This window comes from Corvus moneduloides, chromosome 7 (assembly GCF_009650955.1).
Source record: "Corvus moneduloides isolate bCorMon1 chromosome 7, bCorMon1.pri, whole genome shotgun sequence".
Lineage (NCBI taxonomy): Eukaryota > Metazoa > Chordata > Aves > Passeriformes > Corvidae > Corvus > Corvus moneduloides.
This window is the reverse complement of record NC_045482.1, coordinates 17,302,351-17,327,570: the sequence shown is the minus strand read 5'-3', so window position 1 is coordinate 17,327,570 and position 25,220 is coordinate 17,302,351. Positions and strand designations below refer to the sequence as shown.

At 37.5% G+C, this 25,220-nt stretch overlaps 1 protein-coding gene across 3 annotated transcripts in view; it reads right to left on the bottom strand.

The window, feature by feature from the left end:
* LNPK (lunapark, ER junction formation factor) overlaps positions 1-25,220 on the bottom strand; it is a 50,825-nt gene that overhangs the window by 5,055 nt on the left and 20,550 nt on the right. For 2 of the 3 annotated variants that reach the window (XM_032114465.1, XM_032114466.1), the window contains exons 9-13: positions 18,994-19,212; positions 12,673-12,778; positions 11,898-11,968; positions 10,455-10,625; positions 946-2,339 (exon numbers count right to left, since the gene is read on the bottom strand). In XM_032114465.1, the coding sequence (XP_031970356.1) occupies positions 2,146-2,339; positions 10,455-10,625; positions 11,898-11,968; positions 12,673-12,778; positions 18,994-19,212 (761 nt within the window). In that variant the 3' untranslated portion in view covers positions 946-2,145. Of the gene's footprint in view, positions 1-945; positions 2,340-10,454; positions 10,626-11,897; positions 11,969-12,672; positions 12,779-18,993; positions 19,213-25,220 lie in introns of those variants that run through there. The other variant, XR_004241251.1, reaches the window with a different exon arrangement.

Below are 25,220 nucleotides of genomic sequence, written 5' to 3'. Positions count from 1 at the left end.
AGTTCTGAACTGACAGTAATTCATGCCTTCATATCCCCTTTGATGGATTAGGATATCAAATTTTACTTGTTTTTAGAGCTTATAATGTAAGCACATCCAACAGTTAACTGTACTGATTTACTCACATGGTCTGTGATTTTTTTCTCTCCAAAGAAATAAGCCTTTAAACAGATAAATCAGTGAGGTACAAAGTGCAGTGTAGAGATTAACAACTTACAAAACAATAAATAAGCTTCGCCACCTTTCAGGCAAAATTATTTCCATTTTAAATAAATTCTGTAATCTAAAATATATTCTCTAGAAATATTAAAAGATTAATTCCCCTATCACTTTGTACCCTGTTACTTTTCTCATACTGTCCAACATGTTTGGAAAAGAGACTGTTTTCTTTGTATTCCCAACTAAGACAGTCACACACAAAATGCTTATTTGCTAATTGTTTATGTAAGTATGGACAAGCACCTATAAGTACTCCTTTAATCATATGCCTACATTCTGTCTATTAAGAATAATTAAAATTCAGTAATTAAAATATTAATTGCAATTTACATAGGGAAGCAGAAAAAAAATTCCTCTGTAATCTAAATACAGACCAAACTTGATTCTGACTGATGCAAGGCTGAGCTTCTAAACTATCCCCAAAGAATCAGAAAATTAAGCATGTATTTGAAAAACAAAATTAAGCATTGTTGTTCATGTAACAATTATGTCTTGCATAAAGACATGGATATTAAGGTCACATTTAGAAACATGCTTTTCTTGTAGAAGACTCTTAAGATAGTAAGATTTATGGGGTTTGCTGTCTTCACAGTGTAAAAACCATTTCCATTTGGAACCAAGACAACAGATTAAAACTGGTTTTGAAATTTCCCCTCTTTCTGTAGTAAGATACACAACACTGCACAAAATAATACTTTTATCAGAAGTATTACTAAATCAACCAAGTTACATATGGTCAGCTTTTATTTCTAAAAAAAATATCTGTTTGACTTAGGTACCTCACAGACAGAAAACTTCTAATCCAGGATCCCAGCTGTTACATTTAACAGGAAATGTGTAACAAATGTCCTTATCTTAAAAAGCAATGCAATAAAAAAAAAAAAAAACATTTTCAGTACTCCAGCAGCAAATATTCATTGCAATTGTAACATTAAATAGTAACAAGTTTTAGGTACAGTTAGAGAAGCCTTTTGACAAATGCACATGCGCTTTCCCTTTCCATCAGGGATCTATTTCTATTCTATCAGAGCCACCTTAGCTACATACAGACATGCTCCTTTTAAGGTGGCACACTCCTTCTGAACTTGCACAAAGTAATGGCAGAATAGCTGCACACAGCAGAACGAATTCTCTTCAGTTTTAGGAATCACAAAGCAAGTAATGCTGCTAGATGTCTTTATTTTCCTTTAACAAAATACACAAAGGCACAAAATTCACTTATATCTTGTAATTATTGTACAGGTATAAATAGTGCTTTGTATTCAAGTACAATCGAGTGCAGAGACTTTCTATATTTTATGTAAACACAAAATAGTTTTGCATGAAGGTGCCTCTGGTTCATCTGCAACACAAACACCAAAGGAGATGCCATTTATCCAAGTGCCATTTAACTGAATTCTGTCAAAAAGTTAGACAATGAATAATATTAACACCACTGCAATGACACTTCCATATGCTTAAGTCAAATGTCGGATGACCCTTTAGCTTGTAAACATCTGTGTATTAAACATGTACTCAATCCATTTTAACAAGGCAGCATTAAAAAGTATCTTAAGTTCACTAGACCAAACTTACTAGGTCAGATGCCATCAGTAATTGCTCTTTATGTGTGACAGTTAAAGAGATGTCAAACTGTAAGTCACCCTTAGCAAAGCTTGTACTTCGAAGTTTTTCAAGACGCAAACTAAACAAGGGCTACAACTGTTAGGCTTCAACCAACTACATGGTCTATGTGTTAACTTAAAGAGACATGCTTAGTTTACAATACCCACTTTTACACATAGCTTTGACACACTGTGGCAGTTGAGGCAGTTTAAGCCCAAGCAAGATTATTAAGTTGTACCATTAAAAAAAAAAGCTCACCTGAATAGTAACAACAGGCATGAACAAAGCTAAAAACTAGCTACAGAAGGCACTTGAAGTACTTTATTCTGCTTTTATTAAAGATTCTTCACTTTGTTCAGCTGAAGCAGACTCTGAAATAGTCTCTTCAGTTGCTGAAACGTTTTCTGCTTCTTTTTCAACTTCTTCAGCTAGCTTATCATTTAGATGCTCAGAACTTGGTGCTTTATCATCTGTGTCATTTGTCTCAACGATCTGGGCCACATCATCTTCAGATTCTGTGAAAAGAAAAATTACAAAATAGCAAAATTACATTTCCAGAAATTAAGAGGCAACTAATATTCTTAAAAAGCAAATGAAACATTCTGCAATCACATACAGGTTTTGACTAGTAACTGCACGATGTTCTCAACTCGTAAAAAATTTGATTTTTCTAAGACAGTCACAGGTAAAACAATTAAAATTAAAGGAAAAAAACAAAATACTATGGAAAAGAGCTTAGCTCCCACTAGAAAAATACTTTATTATTTGCATACATTCACCCTCAACAGAAGCTTTCTAAGCTTGTTCACTAATGTGAGATGTTAGACACATGTTAATTCAGTTTCTTTGTGCTTGGTAATGTCAGTTTCACCAACTGTTTTATTTTTTTAATAAGGGTTCAATCTGTACACAAATTAAAACATTCTACTTGATGGAAACTATTTTAAATGTAAGGAGTCTGATACCCAGAAAAAAATTAAAACACCAAAAAACCCAAAAAATCCCAACCAAAAAACCCATAAAACCAACCCTAACAAACATATCAAACCAGCCAATGAAAATTACTACATATTCTGTCTTCCATGGAGTAGTGCAGGAAGGTTGAACAGGAATATACTTATTCTTGATCTGGGATGGGACTTTCTTCGATTAACACATGTATTTTTAAGATCAAAAACATTTATTTTAAGTACTGCCTCTAAAGTAAATTCCAGCTTCACAACAGGACTTCAGTAGCATATGAAAAGTCATATTTTGAAGTAAGCAAAAGCACTGAAAAACTGAATGCGGTTGCACTAAATGACACAAAGGTACTGTAGAATGGCATTGCTGATGGCAGTTGATTTATTGACTAGTATTAGTCAATACTATACAGTACTAATGCATACTGTGAATGCAAACAGTTTGCAAAACTGATGCAAAGTTACAGCTCAAAAATGTTAGCCTTATCAAATGTTTCTAACTGCATAGAATCATAGAATGGTTTGGGTTAGAAGCAACCTTAAAGATCAGTCTAGTTCCAACCTTCCCCTAGACCAAGTTGCTCAAAGCCCCATCCAACTGCACCTTGAAAACTTCCAGGGATGGGGCACCCACATCTTCTGTTGGCAGTCTGTTACAGTGTCTCATCCCTCTCCACAGTGAAAAATTTCTTCCCAATATCTAACCTAAACCTACCCTTTCAGCTCATATCCATTCTGCCTCATCCTATCACTATATGCCCTTGTATAAAGTTCCTCTCCAGCTTTCTTGAGACCCCTTTAGATCCTGGGAGGCTGCTCTATGGTCTCCCCAAAGCCTTCTCTTCTCCAGGCTGCACAGCTCCAACCCTCTCAGCCTGTCATCACAGGACAGGTTTTCCAGCCCTCTGACCATGCTTGTGGCCCTCCTCCAAACTTGCTCCAAAAGGAGAATGTCTTTCTTATGCCAGGGGCCTGTTGTTTAACCCAGCCTGCAACTGGGTTGCAGCCCAGACACCTGCCTACTCCCCACCCACCCTCCTGCCACCCTGGTGGGATGGGGAGGAGAATCACAAAAAAAGTTAAACCCCAGGGTTAAAATTAGAACAGTTTAATAATTCAAGAAATTAAGATAGTAACAACTACAACAAAAATAACTGTATCTAAGCAGGGGGGCAGGGGGAAGAGAAATGAAAAAAAATTAAACACATGTGATGCCGAATACAATGGCTCCCTGCCTGCTGACTGAGGCCCAGCCCATGCCCCAGCAGTGTTCAGCCCCTCACATCCAAGTCCCCCAGTTTACACACTGTCCATGACATTCTGTGGTATGGAATAACCCTGGAATAACCTGTCCTGGCTATGCCCCCCAAAGCTCCTTGGGCACCTCATGCTGGTAAAGCATGAAATACCAGGAAGTCATTGACTTAAAATAAGCACTACTTAGCAATAACCAAAACATCCATGTGTTATCAATGTTATTCTTGTACTAAATTCAAAACCAAGTACTGTACCAGCTACTAAGAAAAAAATCAACTCTATCACAGCTGAAACCAGGTCAGTCCCCCAAAGCTGGACACAGCTCTCCAGGTGGGGCCTCACAAGAGCAGAGCAGAGGGAGAGAATCATCTCCCTCACCCTGCAGGCCACAATGCTTTTGATGCAATCCAGGACATGGCTGGCTTTCTGGGTTACAATCACACATTGCCAGGTCATGTTGAGATTCCTGCCAACCAACATCCCCACATCCTTCTCCTCATGGCTGCTCTCAATTCCTTCTCTGCTCAGCCTGTATTTGTGCTTGGGATTGCCCTGATCCAGACACAGGACCTCGGACTTGGCCTTAATGAACTTCATAAGGTTCACAGTCCCACCTCTCAAGACTCTCAAGGTCCCTCTGGATGGAATCCCTTCCCTGCACCACACAGCTCAGTGCCATCAGCAAATCTGCTGAAGGTGTGCTCAATCCCACTGTCCATGCCCTGACAAAGATATCATGCAGTGCTGGTCCCAATACCAACATCTGAGGAAAACAGTGTCAGTCAAGTGCCACGTGTTCGTGTTCATCTAAATGTGTTGGGTGTCTGAAAGTAATCAGACTCTTCAGGCTGATACAGAATTCAAGCAGAGACAAAAGCTTTAGAAGCACTGCTCTGGCTTCTTGGCCCATGACTGAGTGGAGGAGCTGCTGGCACACCCATGTCAAGCAGACCTTGTACAAATGCCATCTGTCACCACGAACTTAAGACCCCTTTTCCCACACAAAGCTCCACCTAGCTAGTTCCAGGCTTCATTTCAGACTGCTCAGAGCAGCCCAGCTTCTCCATTCTTTTCTCAGACTCGATCTTTCATTTTAGCAAGTTTGCAGCTGACTCACCTCCTGGTTCCTTCCCTGCTCTCTCAACCACAAGCTGCTCAACACCTGCCCTGGCTTCTTGTTCCAAAATTTTTCAACCCTACTTCTGCCCAAGCAAAATAATGTCCCCAGTTACTTTCCAGCCCATCCCACTCTCTCTTCCTGCTCTTCAATTTCCATCTTGATCCCTTCTCTGTCTGTGCTCAATCTTTATCTCCCAACTGTCAGTTTTCTGTCTCATCTCTGCATTTTTTCTTCAGCCTCAAATTCTATGAATAAGTTTGTGCATTTTCCTGCTCCAACCGTCCACACTTGAGTTACATTCCTTTATTGCTACTCTTCAGGCTAGAGTCAAAGAAAGTATGGGATGCAAGGAAGAGGCAGCTCCATGCTCTCTCAACTCATTTGTAGCATAGCCCAACCATTACCTATTTAAAGAGTTTCAGTCCTGCAGTCTTCAACTGAATAATGCTTAGCACTCTGCAGCAGTGACTTGTTCTTACTCTGACAAAGGTAAAGAGACTGTTTGCTCAGTCTGATCAGAAGGATCATCATAGCCAAGCATCTACAACATCTTTGATGTAAGACCTAGAGACAACCACAGCCACCAGCTTCTAATGGAAAGGAGAAAATCTGATGAAATGCATATTCTAACTATATTTAAAGGAAGAGGATGGTGCTTTCATTTTTATATTTCACTAAAAGGTATGGAGACACTGCTTATTTAAGCAAAAATTGACAGGTTTTTTATTAATTTTCCCTTCACTCTGTTCTTGATTAAACTTCTTGAAACTCTCCAGAATATACAGTAATACAAATTTACATGGAAAAATTTGGTCTTATAATTAAGTCTGAGAAAGTTACAAGAAACTAAAGAGTAGGTCCTTTAAATGAGTAGTCAGGGCATTCAGAGTAAGTGATGCTAACTCCAACCATAAACATGATCAGTCTTCATTAAAAATATATAGAGATTCCATTTTAAACACAGCAATTAATGGAAAGCTTGCCCAAAGTCAACCTGATTTAAATACTACACGATTAAAGTCATTGTGAGAGCAGTAGCCAACAAGTGAAAGCTCTGACTATAAACTTAGAAGGATGACAAAAGAAAATGTAAGTGTCCTTGAAGAGTAATACTTAATCCATGATTTTATCAAAGAATGTAGCTTCACTCACATGATCTTAACAACAAACACAGCCCTATGCTTGCTGCATATTTAAGAGCTGCAGCAATGCAACCTTAAAAAACCTGCTCCTGGCTACAGCAGTTTTTCCCCCCAACACTCCTGCTTAATGCTTAGTACTTAGAAAGCCTATGGACTTCACATTGTAAGTAGTCAGCCACCCCTCCTCCTGTTGTAGAGAGCATCTCACTGTGTAACCAGTGAAATCACAATACTGCATCACTATTAAATTAAGTAGAAAATCTCTGTTAAGTGGGAATTCATAAAAATGTTGAAATTGCTCTAAAATATAGCTGCTTGTGCTTTCAAGCAGCTTTGGGACAAGTTTTCCTTGCTACTAGAGCTCCCCTTTAAGACAGATTTCCACATAGTGCCACATGTCTGAAGTATCTTTAAAGGATGTGTGTCCCACAGTAATCTGTTATTGGCTTTGATATCAGAGAAAGCTATTTGTGAAACCTTTGAAACAATTCAGATAATAGCACAGCATTCCCTCTACCCTTTATGTCCTACCAAAAAGGCAACTTACGCTACTCAGCAAAACTGAACTGTGGTTCCCTAGAAACATAATAGACTTTTAAATCAAAAAAAACTTGTTTACAAGTCATTAAACTCAAGGTGAGTTGACCTGTGTCTGCTTGAGAAATCATTGAGTTCAAGCCTTATTAGTCCTTTGTCTTCCATCAGTTTTATTCCCAGAAAAAGTTTGTTTCATCTGTAACACTTGCCCAAAGCCAAGCTCCACTTGTAGAACTCACAGTGAGCAAACACTTGAAATGGCATTATTTCTGGTAGAGCATTACTGTGAACCCTTCAGTTGAACAACGAGCCAAGTTTCTGCACTTGCCTTTATAATGGAAACCCTTTCAAACATACTAGCAGCTGCTGTATTCCAAGAATCCTTACAAGTGACAGAGTATTAAATCATCATAAAAATATTTGAGCAAGATGGTCAAGGAATTGCATGCAAATCTACAGATATGACATAAAGCAGTCCATGAAGTGCTGACCACTGTGGTGAAGTCTGAAGTTCAAAGACATCTAATGAAAATCTCTGAATATCAGCACCGGACATTCAACACAGAACACTGACAGAGCAAATTTTTTTTTTCAATTTTGTTTCAAAATACTGCAAAATGCTAAATCTGAATCAAGAATACAGCATAACAGTACTAAATAAAGGTAAGGCAAAATTAATCAAGATGCTAAAAGTGGTTCCCCATTGGCTCTGTCAATATGATCCAAACCTCAGTACATTTAAGAAAAGTACATGCGAAAACCAACTAGCCTTTGACTGGGGGGGGGATGGGGGAGAAGGGGGTGTCAAAATTGAGCCATATATGGAAAGGGTAAGAAAAGAGCTCAAGTGTATTTCTTCACTCTGGTACCAAAATTTCCTACATTAATCTGCTGAATAAGGAAGCATGATGTTTGTGCCAGTAATCTGCACCAGATTGACAGCTGATGACTCCGTATTTCCAGAGGTTTAAAAAAAAATTCCAAAGTTCAGTGCCAACAGCATGCCCCATAAGCATTCTTCAGATCTCTTATCTGCAGGAGTTGCATGTAGCATGCTTGTCACTACATGAGCACACAACTGAAAAAAAGACTTAGCTTCATGCTCTACTCATTAGTCAAAGTAGCTGACTGGTAAAAAATATTTATAGCATTTCTGTATCACATCATACTGCTGTTAGCTATGGTTTAAATGAATTACAGACAAGAGTTGTACTCCCCTGTGTTGTCAACATTGTGGTGAAGTTGGTTTCCTGACGTTAACGTCTGTCTACATCAGTAAGTGAAAATATTCTCTATTCTGGCTATGACAGCAGCTATTTTACTGAGGTGAACAAAAGCCTTCCCCAGAGCTCTACCTCAATGATAGCTTTGTACCTTAAACTTACAATCAAGGGATATGTTCATTTGCTAATAAAACCCAATAGCATGTAAGCAGTTATGTTTCATATTACAGTTCTGATGGAAAAAGTGACGTACGGAAAATATTTTCTCATTCAGAAGAGATTCCTTTGTGGCAAGTCACAGCAGGCACTGGCCTCCTCTACATCAACAAGACATTTCTCAGATAACAGTTATGTAAAATACTAAGACATACTCTATGTCTGGCTGCTTAGCAATTACCAAAATAGAATGGTTTGTATCATCTTGGAGAATAAATATTCAGAAAAGATCAGCTACTTAACCCAGAAAACCAAAAGTCTGTATACTCCTTACTTATTTCTTATGCCTCTGCTGCAAAATTTCACCATATACTTCTTATCAGGAAAAGAGAACTCTGCAATGAAGCTCACAGTCGTTTCTTTTCCTGCTGTTTTTAAGTAAAACAGCACATTAATACAAGACAACATCAGAATAAAACAAGTAATTTTCATTATTAAAGGTAAATTGGTAAAATCAAATTTACCGCAATAAATCTATCCTATTTTTTTCTGCTGAAATGCTTGATAAAATTCTGCTTCCAAAAAAAAGCAAGTTCTCGCAGTTTTCATTCCTACATCTGAAGTGCTTTAACAGCAATCTCACACTAATACTCCAGATTTTACATTTTTTACAACATCTATAGACTGACTCAGCATCTCAGACCTATTATAGGCACAGTTTGATAATAATTTCTTTCAACGATAATACCAGATTAATTAGCAAGCACCTCTCCTTAACTCTCTAAAAACCTGCAATAATGGATAATACTCAGAAGCCCTTGAGGCACACAAGAGTTGAGCAGCCTTTTTTAAGGATCTCTATTTGAGTCAGAAAAAGGAAAACAAGCACACTTTTAAAGATCCCAGTAACAAAGTATGTCTTTTTCTGTAAGAATCTTCTAAATTCAAAAGTAGGCAAGAAGCTACTAACCTACCCTCCCCTCGCTTAATCATGATTCTATGATTTAAGACAAAATGAGATATTTTCATTCTCTTCGTTTCATCCATTCGATTTCAGTCTTACTTTCATGTCAGTAACAGCACTTGGACTGAGGTAAGAGTGCAGTATGGCACAGGAAAAGAAACCAACCAGGTTTTCACTACAATGCACCCTCATGAGGCCATGCCCAAGGACATCCACCATTAGGTATGACTCCCCTACTGTTCTTTTGCAGCTTTCTCATGCCAGAAAGTAAAGCCCAATGTTATTTTGTACTCCCTGTTAAAAATAATCAAGCAGAAGCACTCTATTACCCTGTGAGAGTTTCCCACAGTTGCTGTGTGGTTCAGTAGCCTGAACCTCAGCGCTGCACACTATCTGATAGTTTTCCCTCAGGACCCCTGCTTAAAATAATGTGAAGTCCCATCAAGCACTCAACAGCACATCTAACTGGAGATCCCCTGGTTTGAAATCATGATTTCTGGAGTCTTTTAAAACACTGCATCTTCCTGTTGGCTGTACACCAGATGTCTACTGTATCTGCAGACTATAAAATGTCTCAAAAGGAACTATGTTAAATTAAAATGACAATTTGTCTTTGAACTACCTGAAATTAAACACGGCAGTTTTACTAGATTTTCCTGCCCTGAGGAAAAGAGCAAAAGGAACAAAGGCAGAAATTCCAACACACCTCAACCAAACGACCTGCCAAACACAGTGAAAGTTAACTACTTTGGGACATACTCCCTCCTTAACTATTTCTGTAATTTACAGTGCTATTTTCTATTTGTTTGTGAGTAACATTAGAGTGAAAAAAATTGTTATGCCATCATTTGCACAAGACAATGACCAATATGAAGAAATTTTAGGGTACAGGAAAGAAGACTCTACTATCAACGACCTAAGCTAGGAGCAGAGACAAGAACTGAAAAAATATATAAACTGCACTTACTATGAAGTCAGAATAAACGGTACTATTTCGGTTGGAATGGACCAACAACAATCATCTAGACCAACTGCCCAACCAACTGGGGGTTGATCAAAAGCTAAAGCATGTTAAGGGCATTGTCCAAATGCCTCAAACACTGACAGACTTCAGTCATCGATCATCTCACCAGGAACCCTGTTTGAGCAGTGTTTTGAGTATTTCAGCTGTTGTCATTCTTACAAGAAAACTTAGCTCAACAGAGAGAGACAACGGGGAATTTCATTAAACTTTTAAAAAAGAGCAGACTTCACGAGATTAGTACATACCTTTTGTCTGCTGAGTCTCCTGGGGCTTTCTCTCTCTAGGTTCTAGAGGCTCAGTTTCAGATCGCAATTCTGTAGATTGCTTTCTTTCAAAACTGAAGTCTGGAAGTCGTGGAGCTTGAGGTCTAGTTTTTCTTGCAGGATTCAGGAAGAAGCAGTAGGCACACCTAAATGCTACACAGAGACACCCAGTAAGCAGCCTCACTAATTAACTTCACATTTCACCTTTATTCCTACACTATCTTCTGATGGTCAAAAATACTAAAAACAGAGAGTTAACTAAGTGACTATCAGTACCAGAGAGTACCTTCATCAAATTTACATATGCTGTTCTATACAGGTCCTTCTCTAAATTGAGCAGGCATTTGCTTTTTGCAAACCTGCTTACTTTCAGCTCTGCTGCACTGTGTACTGCCCAACACTGTGAAAGATTTGACCACAATGAACAAAATAATGCAATTCAGTAGCACCAGATGTTGCCACATGGTGCTCTGTTCTTTCCTACAAAAGAATTACGTTGGCAGATGAATTTTTTTCCCTCCCCTTAAGATGCCACTTTCGCCACAACCTGAGTAAGGAGATGTTAGGAATTCCACAAGGTATGTCTCGTTCTGCCTTTTGAGGAGCATTCTGCTCAAGTGACGCTTAATTAAGAAAAAGCAGTTTTGTTTTGTAGAAGTACTGGATACCATTTAATACTTAAATAACTATTTTTGTCCTCCCCACTCTCACCAAGACAAGTAGGGAAGTGGCAATTTCTGGTACAGTGGAGTTGTGAACTAAAATGACATATAGACTACGTATCTTTGGTTTCATAGGAAACATTTAGCTTATTCTTACAGTGCAGTATATTTACTCACAAAATTAAACAAAACAAAATTAAATAGAAGATTTAGCTAAGAATCCATAGTTTCTTAAGCATCAGGCTTACACTTGTGGTAGAAAGCAGGCAAAATACAACATCTGTGTTCAATAAAGAGCTGTGTCTGTCTTAAGTTATTGTCAGCCATAAATTCACGTATAGGCCCCTAGGGCTTGTTCCCACTTTTTCCAATACGTCCCCAAGATCTTCTTGCCAAAGGAAAATTTAGTTTAAGTTCTGCTAAAAGAGGCACACTTTAATGTCAGATAGTTTCTCAACATGAAACCCTTCTGAGAACCATTCATAGCCAGTAGCAATGTTCAGGGATGTATTGGAGGAAGCTTATTTCTACTGAATAGTTTTCTACACATAAAATCCATGACCTGGAGGTTGCAATAAAGTACTTCTCTAAGTCTTGAAAGAAATCTTAAGGTACAGAGTAATAAGTTAGCAAAAAATATCCCACATGAAGTGATACGTCACAATGTCAGTTAAGTACTTAGCTGCAACCAAAATGAAGTATGATTCATGTTTGTTATGAAACATAAGCCAAGTAATAGAGTCTAAAAAAGATTAGCTCTTACCTATATACTCAAACTCCTCCTTCAAAGCCATACCATTGTGAGAAAAACATTGCTGACATATAAGAGCATACCTAGAAAACATGAATAATACATAATTACATACCTTTAAGTAAAAACACATTGAAGGAAGATGTATTTTACCTTACATATTGACTAATAAATTAGATCTTTTCTTCTAAAAGGTGATGTCCACAATGAAATTATTACCCTTGAAAGCAAACTACATCTGTAGATTAAATAATACTTTTTGAAGTTGGTTTAACCACTGTGAAATACTCGCAGCTACACTTTAAATCACAGTTCAACATATTTTTAATATCATCAGTGTCAGAAAACAACACACAAATTAAGCTTTTGTTTCATTAGAATACAGTTAATATGAAAAGTAACCACAGTTAATGTGTTATGTTCTGATATGTCTGGATAGTTCTGAAGGCAATCTGAAAGGCATTTATAGCAGATATAAAGAAAGTGCTGAGGCAATTGATACTTTTTTATTTCAAAATATAAGTCATTCACCCACTTGAGTACAGATTTTTCTTTGTTTCACACGGCTAATACCACTCAGAACAGAGGTTAGTTTTGCCCAAATATTAGCAGTTTCCCTGCAAAGAGATTTCAACTGAATCATTGAGAAAGAACCATTTCTTAATTACGAAAATTTTGAACAAGTTCATTTGCAATTCTTTTAACCTTGATGTGTCTGGCTTAAACAAAAAGGTTAAGAAGCTTCCTTTCCCCAAAGTGCTTAGGTATTTCTTAAAGAACATTCTACCTGTTCTGAGGACCATCACCAACCAAATATTCAATAACTCTATCCACAACTCCTCTTTCTCGAGGAAGAACAGGTCTTGCCAATGGAGGGCCTGGAGGATGAAGACCTAGAAGACATGAATTATATCAAAATTATTTTCCACTATATTATTACAAATCGTATTTTACTGTGTGTGCTACTGTAACAAAATAATTGCATCAACTTAATATACATGGGCATATTTCTTAGTCCACTAGGAAAGCTGTAAGATTCTTCGACCCACAATAGTTGAAAATTCCTCTTCTGCTCCTTTAGCTTACAATTTTATTAAATCACTCCATTTTTACTCCTTGGGCATGTAATTAAATTTCTAATTTCTCAAGAACTTAATGTATCAATAGTATTCAATGATTATTAACATATTTCTTTTTAAGAAAGAACAACTTAACTAAGTTCTCTTCATACACTCTCAACTCTGCAAATTTATACTTCTAGTTTATACCAATAAATCTGGCAAAATCAATGACAACAGCAGAACTAGAGATCAGGGCAACCTGGTCTCCTGGACGGTGTCCTGTCCATGGCATGAGGCTTTCAAATAGATTATCTTTAAGATCCCTTAAAATCCAAACCATTCTATGACTTTATGAAGTTGTCACCACTGAAACACCCCCTGGTTTCCGTGTAATTACTATACCACATGAGCATGCCCTCAGTGTGCATTCAGTCTTTACATTAAATCTGTCCAGCTGTTTGTCACTTCGGCAATCCCTCGTTTAATGGCAAGTTGGATACTTTCAGATTTATGCTTAGTCAGAGAAGCCAGAAGGCTGCTATAAAGATACTATTTCCCCCATGCGTTTAACAAACTACTATCAAAACGAAACTCCTTAAAGAAAAGGTAAGAGCAATGGTTGGTACTTTTTCACCTCTACACACAGCAGTTAAATTAGAACACTGGCACAAGTTTCTCTTTCCACAAAGTTTTAAAACATCTGGTCCATTGTATAAGACCAATGCAAACTACCAATTTCCATTTATATAGCTGAGTTCTTATGTCTACTTTCTCTTGCAGCCTTAAAACAGAATAAGCTAGGCCTAACATAAGCAACTCAGGTCTGAATCATTCCAATGCAAGTGTAGGAACCCAGAGTGCCAAAAATATTTCTCTGCCTGTTTTTAAGGGTTCTTATCCCCCTGAACAACACTGTTTTAGCTTCAAACCTTGGAAAAAATTACCAACAGTTAGACAAGAACTAGAATACACAGTGGTGTGAATTAGGTGATAGACTACTATGTAAGATTGTCACAGGGTGAAAAATTTAGAGGTTTTGGGCTTCTCTCTGTAGTAAATAGATAAGAATAAAAAACATCAAAATGGAGGATTGTTGTTGTTCTCTAAAACTTCTCCTGCTACTACTCCATGTTCTGCAGTAAAAGTAGTTTGGAATGATTGGATAGAAAATGCCGCAGTTCCTGGCCGTGTTACTGAATAATTGTAGGGAAGTGAAAATAATGTACGTTTTTAGTAACTATTGGTTAAAATATCTTTAAAAGGCTGTGTAAATCTTGATAGAGAGCCCTCACTCCTGCTTTTCTGTGCTCTATGCTGTACCGGGGTCACGCTAGTGGCTCTGTTCCTCTGATAAGACTTAATAAACAACTATCTGGAAGCATTGAAACTCAAGGAAAAGTCTCAGTTTATCTTTGAAACTCCTTGCAAGGACTTTCAGCAAATTCTCTCCCATCCGGAAGGACTTGATTTACGGCACGGTTCAGTGTCATGCAACCATTCAAATAACTAAGTATGGAGAGGAAACATTTTACATTTAAGCACCAGAAGCATTATGTTACAGTACTTTCAACAAACAGTTCTGAGTGTAAGATAATGCAGCATTTGGGGAAAGAGAAGGGAAGACTTAAAATCTATTCCCATAAGAGCTTTATGAATTACATTCAAAGTCCACAAAACAAACAAGCAAAATAAACAGTGTTTGAGTAGAACAACGAATCAGTCTTTCAGAACTCTCAAACTGGGACAAAATGGTCAGCTTCAGCCACTTCAAGACAAAACTGTGACTCCTTGCAAATAAGACTTGGTTTAAACCAATGACAAAATTACTAGTAAAAATGCAGAAGTCCTATACAAGCTCAGGACAGCTAAGAAGGTGAGACAGGAAAAAAAACCAGCTAGTATTAGCAGGTTTTGTACTGAGATGAGCATATGGCAACCTGAAGCCCTGCAAGAACTAAATATATGTAATTCATAGAAATTAAATAATGGAGGTGCAAAAAGTTCTGGCTTGTAGCTATTCTCACTACATCCAGTAAAAACAAATATAGAAACAGCAGGGCTTAAAAGAAAGGCCTTTAGTAACTACAGAAGTCAGCCTGCAATTCTCTTTTCAATTTGCTGTATGCTTCCAGTGTTTTTCTTGAGATATGTTTCACAGAATCCCCTGTAATGACCAATAAACAAAGAGGAAGTTAAAGGGTAAAACAAACTAAAATCACTGTCTCAATATGCAACAGAGTAAAACAGATTAAACGCACTGTCTAAAAATGCAAAATAGGATTTTTTAAAAATCCAAACAACGGACAACTAAGAGAGCATAGTTTGTTAGTATGTTGAACTACTTCAGAAGGACATTTGATTGAAAGATATTGTGTTAAAAACAGTTGACTTTAAGCTTTTCAGGATTGTTCAGATTTAGTTTTCTTATAGCAACTTAGCCAGGGACAGCATCAGGACATGCACAATCATAGCTTCCAGCACTTTGATAAACATACAAATAGAAGTAATATGTACCTCTTAAGTAGAGTATTCATAGAATATGATGAGTTGGAAGGGACCCATCAGGATCATCGAGTCCAACTCCTGGCCCTGCAAAGGACACCCCAAAAATCACACCATGTGCCTGAGAGCGCTGTCCAAACGCTTCTTGAACTCTGTCAGGCTTGGTGCTGTGACCACTTCCCTGGGGAGCCCATGCCAGTGCTCTGGGTGAAAAACTTTACCCAGATACCCAACCTACACCTCCCCAACTCAGCTTCATGCCATTTCCTTGGGCCCTGTCACTGGTCATCTGAGTGAAGAGATCAGTGCCTGCCCCTCTCCTTCCCCCCATGAGGATGTTGAAGACCACAGTGAGGTCTCCCCTCAGTCTCCTCTTCTTCAGGCTGAAAGAATCAAGTATCTCAGGCACTCCTCATAAATCTTCACCTCCAGACCAGGAGGCAGAGAAAACAGCAAGTCTTACTATTCAATAACTTGATCCAAGATGGGCTTCATGTTTAAATACAGCATTAAAAATAACTGCGAGCAAATTACCATTTCAAGCCTCCTACCTTTCAATCTTCACAGACAGAAGCAACAAAGGAAAAAGTAACTAAGGGCAGAATGTACTACATTATGGTAAACCTCATGCTCAATGCCACATACAGATAACCTCCATCCTCTATGGCAAATGTCAAACATTGTAGGAATCAAGTACTTTCAGCAGTGCCCTCTTGCAGTGCTACAAATAAAACAAGACTAATCTTGACATTAAGGCTGCATTATTTCTAACAGTCTTTCAAGATACATCTTGTCAATATTGGATATTTGACCTAAATGGACTGTCCTAATCTTTAGGAGCACAAGAAAATTTGTTCAGAAAATACTGCAATTTACAACCCATCTGTTAAGTAAAAAGATTCCATACTCAACACAAATGTTTTTAAAATTTTTTAAGTTTTCACAAACAAGAGAAATGAATTCAAGAGATAACAATCAGTGAATGCATTTCCAAGTTACCCCTGTATTCTGTCCTCAAGCAGGAACCTAGACCCTCACAGCAACAAAACCCTCACAGCAGCAAAACAGAACAAATTCAGTGCAGTATAAGCTAGATTCTGCTAAAGCTGTCCAAAGTAGAGGTCAGGCAAAATTCATTTCCTAGAGCCTCATAAAAACCTAAAAGATCCAATACTTCCATCAAAAAAAGGCACTGATACAATCTGCACTAGAATTAAAGCTCTAGAACAACTTTGTGAATACCTCGTTTACACTCAAATGTTTACCTAGGAATTTATTCAAAAGACCAAGTTTTCATATGACTTGTAAATCACCAATATATGAAGTTTCTAAAAGTCAATAACCAAGGTAAAAATTGAATAAAGTTACCTAGAGTGAAACATCACAACACACTCCAACAACAACTTCAATTACCTGCCTACTAATAACTCAAACCAACCATCCCGGTTCTCATGCTGTTATGGACACCAGTAATTAATATAAACATCAAAAGCAATCATTGTAGAAAGACTGGTCATTTTTGCAAAGCTTGGCAAACTCTCAACTACCTGCTGGTTATTAATTTTCAAACATATGGAAGCTCTGTGGTAATACATGTTAAATTGATTCTCCCCTACAAAATATAGTATAATGAAAATGAATTATTAATCTTCTGTAAAATAGAGATAATTAAGGCTATTCATATTTGTTGCAGGCCATGCATAAACTTAGATGCAATATTGTTCTTATAGATACTGAATTTATGTACTTTTCACTACAGCTACACGACAAATTTCATACACCTGCAAGGTTTGGGGAAATTCAAGAAAAAAAGAGGACTTCCATATTAACTGACAATTGCAGTGGCTCCCATTGTTATTCATGGCAAAGTAACATGTTTGGTCAAAATACCAGTTACTAGTGGGGGAAAAAGTGTCTGTAAGGCATTATCACAAAAACTACATTGAAATTTTTAAATCACAAGCTTGTCCTTTCAAATAAGTCAGTTACTTTATTTTCCTTCCTCCTCTAAAACATTTATCAGTACAGGCTGAATTTCATCCAGCTTATTCAATGTGCCTGAATCTTCCCCAAAGAACAAAGCTATTATACAGCTGATACCTTATTATACAGTCAGCTTCCTTAAAAAGAAGCATGCAATTTTAAACTCATTATGGAATTTTTGGTAATCAGATATCAGTGAATGTGGTTTGCAACCAAATGACCAATTTCCTGGTGCAAGGAGCTAATTTCTGGTACTTCAAGATAATCAAGACTTACTAACAATTTGCCTTTACAGTTCACTTCAGGGATAAAAACAAATTTAGCAGTTTCATAACACAGGTAAAGAATTACTAACAACAGATAAGATTTAATGGACTCTACAGAGAAGGGAGATCACAACTTTCCATGACAAGTTTATTCCACTCCACTAAGCAACAGGAAAAGGCATTTTAACATTCAGCTTCCCAAGATCTTAGAGAGCAGGTGTCAATATATTATCTACAGGTCTACTTTTAGATTGTATCTTGGAAATTAGTAAGGACGGACATACAGCTGGTAAGACTTAAGTAGCTTCAAGTAAAAATCAGGAACACAGGGCAGAGAAAAATATTCTTCATCCCTGTATACATAGAGCAAAGAACTACTCCACATTACACTGGTGCTCACGAGATTCTTGGCAAGTTGTACCCCTTCTATTTTCAAGACAGCATTTCATATCTTTTTTTGCCTTGTGATCCAATTTGTCAAACATCCCATGAAGAATGGAAGGCCTGGCACAAACCATCCTTTACATACAGCTTTACCATCCATGAGGAAAATAAGAACTGTGCTTCCCACCCAAAACTCTCAAATTTTGCAATTCCTCCAATTCCATTTAGTTCATATTCTATTTATTGAAAGTCCATCCCATCTGAATACCAAATAAGAAATCAAGTGAAAAACATTTTCAGGCTACAAAACCAAATTTTAAGGACTACTCATTCCTACCAGATTTCAACCTGTGGCTAGACTTTGGACTCTTGTACCAAAATAACAATGCCTTTTTAGCATTCAGCTACAACACAGACAACTTTTCTGTTGTATTTGGTATTCCACACTTTAATCTATGAGTAGAGGCTGCATGACTATACCTTCTAGAGTAAAAATTTAAATAAATGTCAAAATGCATGTTAAAAAAAATATGTGCAGGGTTTAGTGAGAAGCATGAATGTATTCTGAAAGTGCTCTCCTCTGTACCTGATTTATACAAGCATAGAGCTCTTCTAAACTAAGAACATAAAAAGGTATGCTATATTGTTGACTACAGAATACTGCAAAGTTTTATTGCCATTTAAACAAAGAAGCCATAACAGTTAAATGAGCTCAGGCAATAGGTTTCAGCATCAAAAGGTGCCAGCTGTAAAGAGTTATGGCTAATTGAATATGGAACTCCTGCTTAATCAGATAACTGCTCTGCTATCTCCAAATGAAATGCCATTTCCATACTGTCTGAAAATGGCCTATTTTATTGGTAACCAGAGAAAACAATATAAACTGTAAATAACATTAAGTGCTGTGTTTACCCATTCCAGGCACTGAAGTAGCAGGGGATCCAGGGCGTCTTGGTAAAACGTTTGATTGCAAGGATGCCACAGCAGCTCTTTCCAGGAGCCCGCTCACAGCTGGTGTCTCTCTCTGCAGATTCGGAGATGCTGGAAGCAGGGACTTTGGAGAGCCTTGTTTAGGAGTTGCAGGTTGAGGTGTAGAAACATTTCTTTGAGCTGCAGTCCTCTGACGAATTTCTGACAAGAACATGTACATACTGAATTTAGTATCTAGCATTATAGGCAAGATATTAGTAAAGGTACATTAATATCGTTATACCAATTAGCAAATTACAGAATCAAACAAAACCAGGAAGGTCTTAAACTAAATATCATCAGCTGAGCATGTCACAGAAGTAAATACCATGCAGAAGTAAATACCACAGAATACTGTACTTCAATAGCAATTATCATAACAGTTAAACACTTTGGGCAAAATTCTTCTAGAAGGCAATTAGAGAACAGAACCATAAAGTATCTGCTAAGGCAGAATGCTGGACATATGAATAGTTAGACTCAAACCACAATGCACAGAACTGACCACTTTTTACTCCATGGCTTAAGAATGCTTCCAAGTATTCAGCTTTTCATGGGACCAAAATTACTCAGTCAGTACCTAAAATGCCCAGACTAAGTGCCCAGAGTTATTTTAAAATATCAGATTGGATAAATGAAACAACTCTAAAAACAGAAGAAAAGGTAATGCTTCTTTCAAGTAATGTAGTTTCACTCACTTGTTTCAGTAACCCTGTCATCAAACCACGTGCATGGATTCTCACAAAGCAAGAACGGGCTCTGCTGGAACACATCCCTACTTCTACCTCTTCTCACACCACTATCAGTTAGTATTGAATCACTATCACGAAAACCTTAACATACTTCCTCAGTTGTTCTTACCTGAAGCCAAATATCACCAGAGTAATATACTATGGTTTCAATGCTGTAATAGTCACTATTGCAACAAATTGAACTGAAATGTAACCATTGCTTTAGGTCTGCAGATATTCACATGGTTAAAAAGTACCAGCTTAGTCTCTAAAAGGGACACCCCAGTAACACCCACACCTAAGGCTGTAACACCCTACACAGTTAGCATATAGCACCCAAGTCACTTTGAACAAGCTTGCATGTCTTCCTTCACAGCAAATGGAATTTAACACTACATTTGGACTCTAAAATCATTTCCATGAGTGTCAAGATTAGAGGGATTTTGTCTGCTGACTTTGTGTCAGGCTGGAAGAGTTTAAATGCTTCGCAGGCACTTTATAGGTCCACTGGCAACCAGCCACTGGAAAATGGGTGTGCTGAGCCTGAAGGAACGATCCCTGCCCCCAAAAGTACAATACTACCACGCCAAGCTCCTGCTTTGGGTGGAGGAGGGGAGCATGCTACATCGGCTTGCACTAGCTAAGAAAAAGCTGCAATCAGTGAAGTACTAGGTCAAACATAACAATTCTGTGGGAAAACAGCCAATCTAGTGCCATGAAAATTGCAACATACATAGGTTATGGTCTTGCCTACTTATCTGTACATATAAATAGGATTAATACACAACAGAAGAAAGAATTAAAATTTTGTTGGTATCACCACTTTAAAAACTACAAGTTAAAAAACTACAGTCTTACTAAAAATCCATCTAGTTCAGTTTCCTACAAAGCAGAACAAACTACTACTTTTCCCCCGCCACACCTTCATCTGCATAGCTGCATTACTTCACACAACTTCATCATCCAAATTACATCACCCCGTAAGTCCGAAGGTTCTGTATTTTAACTTGATTTTAACAAGTTAGAAGTTAATGCTTGCCCCCTCACTATTTAAGATGTTCAGAATCTGGAAACCAGGATTAATTGGTGAGGTAGTTGCAGAAATCCCATCAGCTTTTCCTTGGTGACTTGCTTCTAGTTTGAAAACTGCTCCTGGTGTTGAGAGTTTTATCTGAAGTAAGAATTCATTTATGATGAACCTCCCCATTAACATGTCTTCAAGAGCTTTTTGTGAGAGACATTAGCAGCAACCTTTCAAGTTTTACTACACTAGGACAACTGCATTCTCTCTATGCCATCTGACCAACAGGCATGACCCACCTCCAAATACAAAATACTGATTAAAATCCATGATTTATTTAACCATTATTGTCAAGTTTGGTTTACAGTTTCCAGTCGTGTGTTAGTTTCCAAAATTAGGCTACAAGGTATGTAATTTCTCAAGTCTTCTCTGGTCCACATATGTACAAAAAATGAGTGATAAAGCCCAATTCCACTTGTTCCAAGATAATTTTCAACATGTATAAAAAGAGATCTTAATCCATTCTTTTTTCATTACAAAACCAAACAAAATCCAAAAACGGATGTTAGTTTTACATTTTGAAGGCTGTCTTACTAGATCATGTGGTTTAAGCATATTAATTTTAATTGCTTAAGAGTTCTGAGTCTGTTTCAATAGGTCATGGCTATACTCATATTTATTCTGAGTCCATAATACACTATTTCTAAGCAATTTCCATGCCGCCAGCAAGAGCTTTGCCCCTTATGCCTGTTCTTTCTGAAGGGTCATTTTTGGCAAGTCTTCTTTAAATGACTTTCAATTAAAAAGATACTGCTACTTTAACAACTCTTTCCCCATATTTTTGTTCCTATAAAGATGCTGAACCAGTACTTTACAGTCAGTATTAGAGAGATGTGCTTCAGTAGTTTTAGTCTCATTACAGAGTTAAGAATGCAAGACTCATTGCTAGTTTCCACAAAATATTAGGTTATGCACAATGCCTTTATTTTTTGCCTTCACTTAGAAGTTCACTTGGCTTTCACTCTATTCTATGAATCATACTTAAGAGAACTTGCCAACACTCTGCTGCTCCCCAAGTAAGAGAAGTCACCAGAACTTGCATTATGAGAAAGTGAGAAACACTCTCCTTGGCAAGACCAACAGCCCATCCATTCCAGTGTTTCCTTTCATAGAGTGGCTGCAGATGTTATTCAGTGACAACACACAAACTTGAATTTCTGATGCTTACATTTCTGATAGCATCCCCAGGATCCATAAATGCATTGTCATGGGCATAGCAAGTAGAGCCCTGTCTCATCATCTTAGTATCACATGTGGACCCTTCACCCATGAACTCCCCTAATTCCTTTTAAATCTGCTGTGCACTTCCACAACAGCAGCCCTAATATTCTTCTGATGTAACTGAATATGATCTATATACTTCTCAAATTGCCTTAAGATACAATGTGTTAGAAATGAGCCTCTTGCAAAATTCCAGATTTCCGTAATTCCAAGTTACACAGCTTAGCTAAGAAACATGTCCATTGACCTCAGCACTAACACAATATACAGGTACTGCTGATGTAGTTTTAACGAAGTTTTGCCATTTTCCAAGGACTCTCTTCAGTAACGGTATTTGTGTATCCAAAAGTCAACTGCATGAAGACAGACAAATAGCTTAAAAATAGAACACAGTTCAAATTCTGCAGTTACAGGCACTGGACAATTCACACATATAAGCAGACACATTACTTAAGAGGTATCTACTCAACTGATGATTCAGTACGAGCTCTTAAAGACTATTACAATGCTGCAGTGGTGAGGCAGTGATATGTTTCATGTTTACAAGCATAACTATTTTATTTTTCCCTCACTTTGAAACACCTTGACTTTTGTAGAGAAGAATATATTGTTTTTATAGAGCTACAGTACACTGCAGGTCAGTAGATAGTTTACATAACTTGTTGGCTTTAGCATCAAAGCCCAACCAATAATTTTCTTTCTTTCCTCCTCATGCCTATATCCATCCGACAGCCTGCAACCATCTTTTATTGCATTACTTTTAATTCAGGTCACAGAGTGATCTCATTTACAATACACCCCTGCTAACAGTGGTGTTAGCAAAATGAGAAGAACAGGTAACAACAGGATATTGTTGATAAATATTTCACTGCAAATATATACTTACACTATTTTTCTCTATGGCCAAAGTACTGAATAAGCATATATTCACTAACTGTACCCCTCAAAACATTACTGAACAGATAAAATAGCACTTAAATTTTCAAATTCCTTTCCTTCTGGATTTCCTCATGGGTTTTTTTTATGCCAAACACAAGATTGACCTAAATCATCTGTTAAAACTACCATTACTTATTCAAGCAGTACATGTCAAAATCACGAGAACTGCAAAAAGAGCTAAATACACAGGAAAATTGGGGCACTACCAGTTGTTTTTCTGAGAACCAACTATTACGCAATACTGATTAAACCTTTGTACCAATTAGTATGATGTGCAAGCTTTCATTTCAACCAGTAAGTCAAAAACATACCAACTAACTAACCTTTCATCAGCTGACTCACACACAACATTGTCCAACTTGATTATATATCAGTCATTATTTACCCTCTTTTCAAAAAGACTCCATTACAGAGCTCAAGAAAATGAGTTCTGTTGCTTAGCTAGCTTGTGTCCAAAGTGAGCAAAGACAAGATCAGGGAAGATTTAATGTTAACTTGCTAACAGATATTTTATTATTCCTAACCACTCTAATTCTACCACATACTACATGCACCAAATTATACCACAACCACATAGAATGCAGGCGTCATCTAGTTACAGTAAGTTATATACTGCACAGAACAAAAGCTAATACTCATTTTGGGCAGACATTTAGTGTGAATAGCAGTAAGCTAGCAGGTTTTTTGATAGCAAAAACTTGAAATAATTACTGCATATAACAAGAACAAGTTATTTGGAAATTAAGTCTCCATAATTTCACAAGCCAAAGCCAAACACAGCATGTCCCTTTGAACTATAACACACCTCCAAATAGAATAGACTGACTAACCACTTACATGGAGATAAAAGCTGCACCGATTCCAAATTCAATGTGTTAGAGAACAGATCAGAAAAAATAAAATAAAATTGTGCTGTATATGAACAAAGTTACATTGACTCCTAGAATAATTTAGGTTGGAAAAGATCCTTAAGATCATAAAATCCAACTATAAGCCATGACAACCTAGAAAATTTATTTTCCAAAATCCTTCCCAAAGCTAAACTGCACTTTTATTCAGGTTCAAGCAAGAATGTCCATGCACCCCAAAAAGTTGAATCTCTTTGAAAGAGAACTGTACATTTTCTCAGTTGTGTCCCCACTTAGAGGCTATTGGTTCACAACATGACAGTCTTAGAGATCATTCTTTGCAAATGAAACTGTACTAAAAGATTCCTTCCACCAAGCCCATGAGACCTGTTTCCAGCTGGCTCTAAACAAAAAGTTCTAAAGCACAGTGTGAGCAAACTCCTCAGCAAAAACTGGTTCACAAATCGACTCATACCACACTTATTAATGTAGACCACAGCCTACAGTCACTGGCTCTCAGAAATAATTCTATCTCAGAACCTCTCCCTCCCAGCCCTTCTATTAACAGTCAAGACACAATCAACACAACACAGCATATGCTGGACCCAACTGATCTGCTTTTGGCAGACTCTGGATCAAAAGCAGGGGCACTATGCTTTGAAAACCCAAACACACACAAGACTAATTAATAGAGACTCACCAACTCACTTCTCAGCACTGCTCCTTACACTTACTTGCTCCTTACTGCCTGGGTAGGGGGGAAGAGATCAGTCATGTACCTCCAAAGGAGTTTCAAAACTGCTGCTGCTCTCTTCTTAATAAAGCCAGAGTGACTAAAGACTTATCACCATCTAATTTATAGCTAATTATCTGTAGATTTCTATACAGAAACACATTTCCAGGCAGTTTCATACCCTGGTCAGTGTTACTTGCATTCTATAAACAGATCTGTCACCCTACTACCAGACTATTGGAGTAATTTCTAACATAGCTTAAGGAGGATGAATTTTATAAAGAGTTAAAAAAAGCCAACAGACTACCTACACATTACAGGTATAACAGAGAATTCTTGGCAATCACACATGAGCTGTATTAAGGCAGAGAACAGAACAGGGTGTCAGAATGGCCCTTCAGCCTGAATAAAACTATGAATGCTGAAGAAATGGAATGATGAGAGAGCAGGTAAGGAGCAAACTTGAAAAAAAGCTGTTGTGCCTAAGACACCAGAAGAGATTAAAGCTTCACTATTGAGGTACTGCACAGCAACTATTCACTGTCAATGTCAACAAGTAAGGATAGTTTTAAAACATTTTCATGGCAACTTGAAGCTAAGCAAGAACAATAAACCAG